The sequence below is a fragment of the Octodon degus genome, unplaced genomic scaffold (assembly GCF_000260255.1).
Source record: "Octodon degus isolate 3935 unplaced genomic scaffold, OctDeg1.0 scaffold00005, whole genome shotgun sequence".
In the NCBI taxonomy this organism is placed as follows: Eukaryota; Metazoa; Chordata; class Mammalia; order Rodentia; family Octodontidae; genus Octodon; species Octodon degus.
In genome coordinates this window covers 25814844-25827156 of record NW_004524581.1, presented here as the reverse complement: position 1 = coordinate 25827156, position 12313 = coordinate 25814844, and the positions used below count along the sequence as shown (strand labels likewise).

General features: G+C 48.5%; 1 protein-coding gene across 1 annotated transcript in view; it reads right to left on the bottom strand.

Moving 5' to 3' along the window:
• Positions 1 to 12313, bottom strand: part of Kif6 (kinesin family member 6) — a 355828-nt gene that overhangs the window by 211057 nt on the left and 132458 nt on the right. The window contains exons 8-9 of the mRNA XM_023720189.1: positions 4550 to 4693; positions 3581 to 3667 (exon numbers count right to left, since the gene is read on the bottom strand). Of these exons, the coding sequence (XP_023575957.1) occupies positions 3581 to 3667; positions 4550 to 4693 (231 nt within the window). The remainder of the gene's footprint in view (positions 1 to 3580; positions 3668 to 4549; positions 4694 to 12313) is intronic.

Sequence of the window (12313 nt, the reverse complement as noted above, 5' to 3'; positions counted from 1 at the left end):
TCTTCTGACCTTTGTTGTAGATCTTTGTTGCAGTTATAGCCTTAGCACCTACTGAAGTTCTGCTGTAGATCTACAAAGTTTGGATTTATCCAGCTGTGCCTGGCTTGGGTCTGGCTGCTGTGCTCAGTTCCCTCCTGTTGCTGCCCTTGGGGCTGAACCTGTTGTGCCCCTCTGGCAAGACGTTCTGCTCCTGGACTAACTGGGTGGTTCTGTCCCGTACACTCTCTGCAGGGATTGCAGCTGAAGGGTTTCACCCCAGGCCTGTATGCCAGGGCTGAGCTGAGTCTGGAGGGACAACGTGGAGTAAGGGGGAAAGGCATCTCTTCCACACACTCACCAGGCCTGGACTAGGACTGGATCTCGGGGTTCCCAGAACACGACAGAATTTCTACTCTGTGGGGGTGTGTGTGGTGGGGTACTATGGAGTATGCGGGGGCGTCCCAAGAGAGTGAAGGAGGGTGTCACCCATGCTGCGCCTGGGCTGGGACCAGTAGGTGTTGCCAGCACAGGGCATCCAGAAGCTCTCCAACACACTCACCGGGCCTGGGCTAGGACTGGATCTGGGGGTTCCCAGAATGTGGCAGAAATTCCTACTGGGCAGGCAGGGTAGGAGAGGTGGTGCGGAGGGGTGGGGGGCGTCCCAAAGGGCTGGAAGAGGGTCTCACTCACGCTGCGCCTTGGCTGGAACCAGTAGGTCCCGCCGGCGCAGGGTAGCTGGAAGATCTCCCACCCACTCACGAAGCCTGGGCTAGGACTGGGTCTGGGGGTTCCCGGATCGTGGCAGAAATTCCTACTCGGCGGGTGGGGTAGGGGTTGTGCTATGGAGTGGTGGGGGGTGTGTCAAGGGGGTGGAAGAGGGTTTCATCCACGCTGTGCCTGGGCTGGGACCAGTAGGTCCCACTCGCGCAGGGTAGCCAGAAGCTCTCCCACACACTCACCAGGCCTGGGTTAGGACTGGGATTCCTATTATTTTGCTTAGTGAAATTCTGTATCTTTTCTAATTTTTTTTCTTTCACTATTTTTTATTCTCTTTAAACAATTTTAGAGAGGTGAATTTGGGTTAACTGGATCATATCAATACTAAAAGTCCCAAAGAACATGATTTTGGGTATTCTGAATATGTCATGCTCCTAGAATTTCATTTAAATATACAGAGTGGCATGGTTTTATTTGCATCTTTTTCAAAAACATTCTCAGAATTATCAAACTATGTAGAATGAAAATCTTTAGACACTGAGTCATTCATTTGCAGTCTCCTCTACTACATTAATACTGATGTCATATTTTCTATTCTTATTGAGGTTTCCCAAGTCTAATCAAAACAAATTAATTTTCTGTGTTACTGAATTGAAATCTCAAAACTAAGCCACATATTCATGGCGTGAGATGGCCCCAGACACACCTCCCACCCGATTACTGCAGGAACTCCAGAGTGAGAGCCACGCTTCGTGGAGTCTGGCCCAACCAAGCCAGCGGCTGCAGATGCCAGCCTGCCTCACGGTGCAATCACCTTGTCGCTCTGAAGTTCCAGTACTTAGAAAGAAAGCGAGGCCTGCCATTAAAACTTAAGAGAGAAATACAGGAAATCCCATCTAACTCACACTTGGGTAATTTTTTTAGGACAAATTTTCAGCTGTCACTTGTACTTCAGACAAGCTCAGCATGTAGACTAATGAACAGCAACGTCAGCTTGTAGATGCAATTAAGAAGGAGGCCAGGAAACAACACTTGTCAGTTACCAGATTATTCCTTCTGTCCCAGGAAGACCTCAGCGATTTGTCCAATTATCGACGATTAGCTTTTCACTCCTGGCTCCTTCTTTAGGGCTCTCTCACAGCTCTACATCAGACATGTGACAGCGTTTGACTTTCTTTAAATTCCTCAAGTTCATTTAGAGGAAACTTTCTCTGGCTGAAACTTTCCAATGCCTAATGTGTTTATTTTCCTTACATTATGAACTAATTTTTGTCTTTAGGCTAACAGTGCCATTACTGTTCTTTTTACTCTGTGCAGGAATGCTGCGGGGGTGCCGGGAAGGACAACGAAAGCAGGACAAGCCACCTAGAAGGGCAATGTCCCTGGGTGTGTGCCTCTGCTTTCTGTCCCCTCTCCACAGCTGGGGCTCTGTACTACGCTGGCATCGGTCCAGGGCTGGCACCAGAAATAGATTCTGTCTCACCTGTTGGTTTCTCCAGTAAAAAAAAAAAAAAAAATCTCTGTCAAGGAACTTCGGTGTCCCCTGAGGTGACCAGAATAGAACAAATGGAATCACTTCAGGGGAAACAGGGCAAATAGGCAAGAGAAAGTAACTAATATGGGTAATGATGGAGTTGAGATTTTTTTTAAAATTTGTGACATTTTTTAATGAAGCACTGTGGGTAAGATGCCATGATTTTAAGTAATGCATACATCTCCTTAATGTTTTAGAGAAATAAGAAAAACTGGGTGATTTGAAAAGTAATACACTCTTAATAGAAATGGACACAACAGGTATTTTCTTTCAACATTGTCAGTGTTGGCATGAGTTGATTCAGTGCTATACTTCCTTTACAGAAAGCTAACAAAATAATGAAAAAAGGGTGAGGAGACAGCTTGGCGGTCTAAGTGCCTGCCTGACAAGCTCAAGGACCCAGGTTTGATTCTCGGTACTACATGCTGCGCTGGCCACCAAACCAGGCATGGTGGCGCACACCTGTAATCCCAGTGCTGGGGAGGCTGAAACAGGAGGATCACTATGAGTCCGAGTTGCCTAGAAAGACCCTGTTCCAAATACATAAATAAATAAATATTTGCATTTAAAATAAGTAAATGAATCTTATAACTTGCCACTGTTTTTGTGCATAAAAGCATTTTGATAAAGCTGGACTTATTGGTGTAGAACAAGAAACTTGGTAATTTTTTTTGTGGAACTGGGATTGAACTCATGGCCTTGCACTTGCCAGGCAAGTGATTATTCTACTGAGCTATCTCCCCTGTCCCTTAATTTTTCCATAAAGTTAACTTATATTTTAAAAAGCTCTCTAGAATAAGTAACAGGACAATTATAAAAATGCTTTTACTTGAGGCTGGGGAGATGGCTCAGTAGAATAAGCACTTCCCTGGCAAGTGCAGGGGCCTGGGTTCAATCCCCAGTTCCGCAAAAAAAAAAAAAAAAAAAAAAAAAGTTTTAACTTACTAATCATTAGGAGTCCCACCCTTACAAGCTTTTATAAAAGATGGCCTGTCATTTATGTCTTGAAAGTTAGGCTGATGCTTGTGAAGGGCTGAGAGTCCCATAGCGGTCTGAGCTGAGATTCACTGCACAGCCCCAGGGACGCCTGACCCAGCTGCACAGGGAAGCGTGGGGACCGGAAGGCAGGGCACAGAGCTTGGCCTGACTTTTGGTGGTGGCTCCTGGCTCACCTACTGATGAGCACTGAGACCCTGGTGAGTTATTTAACATCACTCTGCCCTGACTTTGTTGTCTGCAGACAGAGGCAGCTGCTCCTCCTCAGCTTGTTCCAGGAGCGAGTGTGGCCACAGTGAGCTGCAGTGGGCCCTTGAGATACTTTCTTTCCTAAACACAGTTAAAGCAGCTTACCAATCTGGGGTCGACTTCTTCGTTAAGGACGGCTTCGTTCTTTATGAGTGCCACTCTTTGTGCGAATCTGCAGGTCGATATAGACTCCTAAAAAAGCAGAAATCTTTTCTTAAAATCCTGTGGCACACAGAGAGACATCTTTCCAGATAAAACTCAAGTTTTATGCACAGCAAAAGGACTCATACCTAAAGAATGATGTGCATGAAAAAACCACAACGAAGAACCATGCTGCCAAGTGAGGGAGCTTTGCTCCAGGACATCATTTTTTTACAAAAATTTGGTTTTGGTTTAATAAAATGACCAATACTGAAAATATGGGAGAGCCTGACATCCTAAATGGCAACCGCTATGTGTTTTCAACTATTAATCTGTTAAACCAGAAATACAAATCAGCTGGTATCATAATACATAAACATGAAAGACTACAAAATAAATATTTGTAAAAGACCAAAAAGAGAAGCTTTTCAAAATGGCTCTCCCACAAAGCCTAGGCCTGCTGTTTTCTGTTTTCCTCTGTGAGGGTCGGGACCCCAAACACCAAACTGAACTGCTTGAGATGCCAGCTGATCTACAACAGTGCAGGAAAGCCACTGAGCCCCAGCTCCCGCCAAAGCATCCTACGCATGGCACCCAGTATCTGTCTAGGGACAGATCTTGGGGACATCTCTGAGCTACAGAGACCTTACTAGTCAGGGCAGAAACTGAGCAAAAGAGGCTGAGGGTCCCCTTTGCATTTCTGCGGGTAAGTGTGAACTCACAGGTAGGCTTTCCAAAAATCGCAGGGGGCTTCTTCAAACCATCCTGCACTGTGTGATGTCAGGTCTCCGGTGTGCTAGGACAAGACCGGCAAAGGACTCCGATCTGTGAAGTCTGTGGTCTGTCTGTCACTCACCCCGCACCTTCAGCTCCATCTCCCAGATGTGCAAGAGAAACTCAGCGTGAGCTCGCCAGCCAGAGAAGCCAACGCACCTCGATGTTCCTTTTCTCTAAGGACAGCGTGGCGATCATGGTGGTCATGCAGTTCCCCCCCAAGCTGTCCCTGAGGACGCTGGTCATCATGGAGTTCCTGTAAGGAATGTGTGAGCGGTTCTTCTCCGAAAGGGCGATAATGACCTGCGGTGACGAGAGGGAGGAGCTCATGTTGCGGGCAGGAAAGGCACACCACACCGTGGAGTGTGACAGCAACAGCCCACTCCAAGAAAGAGTAACTAAATGCATGGTGATGCCTAGAAATGGGGCCTAGACTGAATATCTGAAGAACATTCAGTAAGAACTGGTGATGACAGACTCAAGGAAAAGCAGCATCAACAGCACCGTGAGCCTTTTAATTTTAGACAGATGATGTACCTCTTATAGGACTGGATACGCTATTATTCTGTTTTCAGCCATTGGAAAAGCTGTATAAAAACAACAACCATGCCTGATAAATTTAATCCCACCCAAATCTGAGCTGTACCATGATAGGGAAGGCAAAACAGCAAGTAAGGATGATGGGAAGTTGCCCAGGGTAGAGGCTGAGATCCGACAATGGGACCCACCACTGTCCGGGTGAAAATCCTAGTCTTCCTAAGCATGATGTTCAACATCGCTGCCTCAGGCTCCTCTTTCATCAAACAGGGATAAATACTTGGGATGGCCAGAGAGCTGCAACGCGTGAATCACTTTCAGTAAGTCGCCTGTGATGAGTCCTGTGTGTGTATCTGCTGTCATCATGAGCTTTGGGGTAGTTTAGTTTGGTTCGACTTGGGCTTGTTCACCTTGTACCTCATGAGTTTCTTAATGGGGAGATGCTAGGGGGATGGCAGTTAGAAAGATGGAGATGGCCAGGGCTGTACCAGAGGGTCCACCAGGTGCTCTGGGCTGTCCTGGGGACATTCCCATGCTAGGAGGGCCATGGCAGAGCAGCTGGAATTAGATGCTCTCAGAAAGTGACGTCGGGGCACCTCAAGATCCTGGCTCCCAAAATACGTTGCCGACACCTGTTGTTCCAGCCCCGCCTCCACCTGGCCATGTGGTTTCCGTCAGCACAACTGTTTCACTCATTTGGTTTACAAAACGAAATGAGAAAACTTTTCTGAAGTCTGTTTTGAGCAAAAGCAAATGAACTGCACCACTGGTCTCACTTTAAATCCAGTCAGAGGTTTTATTTTAATTAATTAATTTATTTATTTGTGCAGTACCAGGGATCAAACTTGGGTCCCTGCACTTGCCAGGCAGGTGCTTATGCCACCGAGCTAACTCTCTGGCCCCCAAAAGGTTTGCTACAAGCCAGCAGCAGTTCGGGGACCTCTGTCTCGCCATCACTTTTCTACCCTCGGCTAGGAGGCCTCGGTATCCCCCCCTTCAGATCCCTATCCCCCCCTTCCCTTTCTCCCTTGCTTAGTCACCGCCCTTCTAGCAGGCACAGGCAACATAGCCAGAGCTTCCTCATGCCCCTCATGAAAGCCCAGCCCGTGCTCCACCTACCTCCTGCCCCTGCGCTGCTCCCAGCCCTCCAGCCTTGCCTGTCTCTTCTCAATGATCCCGTCAATAGCTGCCACATCCTGCCCCTTCAGCATCCCGTATTGTCACTCATCTGGGTGCCTCCCACACCACACGCCATTACTGCACGGGGCTCAGAGGACTCTGGCCTCTGTCACTGGGATGCCCTGTGCCCACGCACGAATTGCTGTCGCTAGGTGAGCAGGCTGCACCCAGCCGGGGTGCTCACTACTGCCTGTGGGAAATGGCTTCCTTGTTCATATGGTAGTCAGGACAATATGATTTCTTTTAGTTTCATCTTTTCTTTAAAAAGTTATTTAATCATTCTTTCCAAATGATAACTATTGGAACATTCCTAAACTGTGTTTTAAGTGTGTTTTGCTGTGTCAGCATAACGAGATTCGCGATAGTGCCCTGGTACATGTGCACAAAACGTCTGCAATGCCTTCATCCCTGCTGCTCCTTGCCCGCTGTCCTCCCTCCCCCTTATCTCTTCCCTAGCCCTGAACTCTTACTTGGAGTCTCCTGTCATCTCTCCTTTATCTATTGAGATTGCTCATAGTAGAGAAAACGTGGTATTTAACTTTCTCAGGCTGGCTTATTTAACTTGGCAGGGTGGTCTCCATTTATCTTTCAGTGAATAACGTACTTTGCTCTTCTTTGTGGCTGAATAATACTCCCTTGTGGATGTACACCACATGCGCCCCATCCGTCTGTCTGTCTGTCAGTCCACCCATCCATCCATCCATCCATCCATCGACAGGACAGACATGTGGGTCGCTTCCATAGCTCAGTTGTAACTGTGGTGCTTTAAACACGGGCATGCATCGCTTCTCGGCCTTTTGGCTAAGATCAAGTGTAAACACGGGCATGCGTGTGTCACTCTACTCTGATGTCTTTTAATTCTTCCAGGAGCATGCCATGGTGTGGCGGAGCTGACCAAATGGCATTTCCACTTTGACTTTGGAGGAGTCTTGGTGCGGATGGCCACAGAGGGGCGCCGGCCCTCGTGCTCACCAGCAGGGCAGCAAGGAAGCTCACTGCTTCCCACGCCCAGATTCTGCTGTCGGCCCCTTCTCGATCACAGCCTCTGCCCAGCATATGCCTTCGATCTCAGCCTCTTTCCCCCAAGCACTACCTTCTCGGCAACTCTAACCTCTCCCTCTGGATTTCTCTTCTGGGTTTCTGCTCCACTTCTGCCCTGACCCTGATTCTCTTCCAGGCCCGACCCATCGTTAGTGGCACTGTTACCACCAGTAATAACCCAAAGTGTCAGCGTTATCCTTGATTTGCTGATCTCTAAGCCAACCACAAGTTCCGTTACACTTACCTACAGAATGGGCCTAGAGCTGGGCCCCATCTCCCGCTGCCCACTGCTCTGTTTCCAGCTTCCTGGCGCCTTGCGTGGACCACCCCCTGACGCTCCAAGTCGGCACTGTCTGCCCTTCATGACCTGGTCTCCACCCGTAGCCCGAGGAGCCTTTATCAAATGTGAGTCACGCCAAGCCACTTCCCCGCTTCCGGCCTGCCTGCTCCCCAGGGCGCTCACTGCGATCCCTCAGGTCCCTCAGGGTGGAGGCACTGGTTCTGCTATGGCAGCCGTGGTGACATCCTGCAGTCCTGGGCTTCTTGTCCTAAGTGCCAGGTGGGTAACTGGAGGCTTTGTTCCACACTTAGGGGTACAGCTCTGTGTGTTCTTGTCTGCTCCCTGTTGGGCAGGAGCAAGGCTCAGCTTTCTGGATTTTCCTGAGATTCCTTTTTTTTTTTAAATCTTATTATTTATTTGGTACAGGGCCTTGCTATGAAGCTCAGACTCATAGTGATCCTCCTGTCTCAGCCTCTAAAATGCTGGGATTACAGGTGTGGGCCACCATATCCAACTTCAGTGGCTGGCATGGGTTCTGGGGCCAGCATGGTACATGGTACTAGGGATTGAGCGCGAGTCCTTGCACTTGCCAGGCAGGTATTTGTCCACCAAGCTATCTCCCCAGCCCTATTATTATTTTTTAAAGGACTGGGTATAGTTCAGTGTGAAGACCCAGGGTTCAACTGTCAAGGCTATCAAAAATGAGTAAATAAACTAGGATTCCCATGCCTACCTGTTGAACGTTTTAAATCAATCAATGTATCTTAAATGTTTTATATCAATCATTATAAGGTCAGTGCTGCTCTCAGTGAGCTCTCAGTGAGCCAAACAGAACTCAGTGCTGTGCAGTCTTCAGGAAACACTTTCCCTTCGTGATCCCTTTGGAGATCAGTTTTAGCCATGCAAAGGCCAGCCTGGGCCATTTCTTTAGGCGACGACCCTGAGCAGCCATCTTAGCTCTCCTGGAGAGTCAGGGGCACTACGCTGAGCCAGGGCCTGCTGGGGCCCGTGGAGGTCTGCAGTGACCCGGCATCCTCAGGTATTTAGGAGAGGGGCTGCTGTGGGCTCTCTCACCTGAGCAGGAACTCAGTGATCTTTGAAAAGCACTGGGGCAGGGCACACACACCCCTGCCACCAGCTGTGCATGCATGCGTGCGTGCGTGCATGCGTGCGTGTGCACCTGCGTGTGTGAATGTTTGCTTCCACCTTGGGCTTCTTGTATAAATAAAATGACAAATGTTCCTTTGGGCATTCTTTTTTATTTTTAAAAACATCTTTTACTTATTTATTTGGCACAGGGTCTCGCTCTACAGCTCAGACTCATAGTGGTCCTCCTGTCTCAGCCTCTGCAGTGCTGGGATTACAGGCGTGTGCCACCATGCTCAGTTTCAGTAGCCAGCTTGGCATGTGGCCAGCACAGCCTGTGGTTCCAGGGATTGAACCTGGGTCCTTGTGCTTGCCAAGCAGGCACTTAGACCGCTGAGCTATCTCCCCAGGCCTGCTTCAGGCATTTGTTAAGAGACAGATTGGAACCTCACATTATCCTTGTCTGTGTGGACCTAGAGGTTATGGTTGGCATCGATAATTCAGCTTACTATTTAATGAAATAAAGAGATTTTTATTTAAAGAGCTCAGAAAGGCATGAAAAATTATCTTCAGAAACGGACACCAACTTGGAGCAGTTATGAGCGGCCCTGGCCCCATTAATTATTTTCTGAGCACAACACATTCAGCAGGAGCCAAATGGAAACCGAACCTCTGAACAAGTCGAGCTTCTGTTGCATAACCGCTGAAGGAGCTGAGGCTGATGGCTGTGGGCGGAGGCGGCTGCTGCTGGTTCCCAGCCGTTGTTTCCAAGGTCTGACAGTCACCTTGGGTCACACCGGGGCCACTCAGTGAGGCTTGCAACCAGGAGCGCAAGCGTTTCTGCTCCCTGCCTTTGCCTCACATAAGCTCCACTGCTAGGGCCAAATGGACCCTGTTATTGTGATGGAAAATGTTGTTGTGATTTTTTTAGGAAACATTTTTGGAAAAGTACTGCATGCACAGAGAGGACTACAAAACTAATGCTATGCTGGCAAACACAAAGTTACGTATTTATGGTCATAACAAGGTGCAGTCGACTAGGCAGGCTGCGGCCTCCGAGCAGGTGGGAGGGCTCCCTGGTAAAGGGTCCCAGGAGGATGGCCAGAATTCTGCATGAAATTCCTAAAGCAGGGCAGCTTAAGGACAGCAAGGCAGGGGAACAGACACTTTCTATCCTGTGCCTCTGTCTCTTACGTTGGGACTGAGTGATCAATCAGCACAGTGTCTCTGGATTTCTACTCCAGCATCCGCTGACTATGTCACAGGTGTCCATGTGTGTGGCTGTTTTGCTGGTAGTGCGACAGCAAGGCCTTCCTGCAGTCACGCATTTGTTCCTTTGACTGCTGTAGCTCACAGTCCCAGCAGACCCACAGTGCACTGAGGAGGGAGAGAATATGCCCAGTCACACCAAATCGCATCACGCGTCCAGGCCCCCGAGGCATATAATACGGTATTACAGAAAGGGAATTTGATTATAAGCAGCCCAGAATCCTGTTATTTCATTAAGCACCTTCCCATTCTTTTTATTACTTTTTATTACCACGTCCTCCACAGGTTTCCCCCACTGCCTTTTCTGAGTGAAGCTCCAAAATTCCTTTTATTCCATCCACTCGCTCTGGCAGCTCCTCCTAGACTCACTCAACGCCATGCATCCAGGACTTCAGCCTGCAGTTTTCTCACAGTATGCTCTGCCTGTCCCTTGGGATAATCTCTCTTCTTGACCTTGTCCCAAGCCCCTCCTCGCCCACAAAGGCACTGGGTATCATGGTAAATAAAGTGGGAGAAAATACAACAGATACATTCATCGCAGAGGGCTGCTGATGGCATGTGAATGACGTCGTGACCTCCAGCGAACTGGTTCCCTGGGGCTGCAGCAAGCTGCCCCCTCGGCCCGCCCATCCCTGCTTGTTCTTCAGGTCTCTGCTTAGCGTCAGACCCGCAGGGAGCTGTCATGAGCTCTCACCTCCTCAGTCTGAGTCACATCTCCCATCACGAGCGCGCCGCACAGCCATCGGGGATGACGACCACATACTTCATCATGACTTATTTAGTATACCTCTCCCTGCACTGAACCAGCACTTTTTTTTTTTTTTGGATACCGGGGATTGATACCAGGGTCTTTGCTTTAAAAGCTATATCCCTAACTCTTTTCATTTTTATTTTGAGGCAGGGTCTCTATAAGTTGTCCAGGCTGGGGTCAAATGTGTAATCCTCCTGCCTCAGCTTCCCAGAGTGCTGGATGATGCCCACAGATCGCCACATTCGGCTGCCCCATGAGACCTCTGAGGTAAGGACTGTTCTGGTCTTGTTCTAGCGCAGCCCTCGACATGCTACAGGTCTGCACAAATACTTGTTAGATAAATACGTGGAGTGAAGGTCAAAGGCTATATAGCCACCAAGGCTACTCACACCATGCTGATGTGAATTTTGAAGAGAAGAAATGTGAAGAGAGGCGTTTAGTGACAAGTTTAGTGACAAGCAGCAGCTTGCAGAGGTTGTATAGACCTGGGGAAGCAAAAGGCCTCGGGGCAAAATGTTTCCTTGGGTGATTACAGTTCATGCGAGGTTGACTTCAAGTGATGCGTGCAATTGTGCGGAGACAGATGGACACAATGGGGATTAAAACAGTGCTACTTTCAGAAGCGAGACGACGTACTGCTTTGAAATATAGCACTCTGAGTAGAGTTCATTAAGTTTTCATATCATTGTTGTGGAAGTGTTCTGTTAAGGAAAAAGCTCTGTTAAGGACAAGCGGTGCGGACTATTTGAGCAAGAAAGCACTCAGGACTGCTGACTCTTGTCACAAACACGGAACTGATTGGAAGGTCATGCGGGCCCCGCCTTCCAGGTGCTGTGTTAGTGGGGTTCACTCGATCAGCATCTAGCCGGTGTGTGCTGTTCAGGCAGATGCCCCGAGGCCACTCTCGCCCTTCTGTCTCAGCCAATGTGTCCAGCAGGAAGCAGTCCGCATCAGATAGTACAGGTCTCCCAAGGTTCATTATGCAGTTTAAAAAGTTTTTTTTTTTTTTTTTTTTTTTGGTTTTTTTTTTTTTTGTGCAAATCTTTCAGCCTCAACACTCATTAATAAGTCCTTCTGCCTCGTCTATAGGTTCTGTACTCACCACCCCAGTTTTGCTCAAATTTCTTTCTTGTGAAAATAGCAAATTTAGAAATCGCTGCTATCTTTAGCATTCAACTCACAGCCCTTCTACTTGCAGAGCTGAAAGGAACCTGAGAAATCATCTCATTCAATTCACTCTGTTGCGAGGGGAAAATTTTATTTTTACTGGAAGATTTATTTTGCTAAACTCGGATTCACTCTCTCTGCCCTCAGAGTCAAACTCAGAATTTAGAAATGGAGCAGCACCTGGGAGGGACCTGAAGCCACCAGGGAGCAGAGGTAGGCAGTGAATGCGGAGGCCCAGGGAGAGAAGGGTCAGCGCTTTCGATTCGGGGAAGCCACTAGGAACTGAAAAAATATCATTCACCTCTGAAGTCTCTTCCCACACCTAATCCACTGCGGCAGCCTGGGAAGCAGGCAGTAGGAGGCCATCTGCAGTGTGCTCAGCAGCACTGAACTGCTGCTTAAAATGATTAAAACTGCAAGCTTTATGTTGTGTGCATTTTACCAAAATAAAAAAGAAACAAAATAAAACAGAAATATGAGCCTGCTGCAGAGCATGCCAGGCAGAAGTGGCCACGGCCACGTCTCACTCTGCCCATGCGGCCACGGCCACGTCCCACTCTGCCCATGCGGCCACGGCCACGTCCCGCTCTGCCCATGCGGCCACGGCCACGTC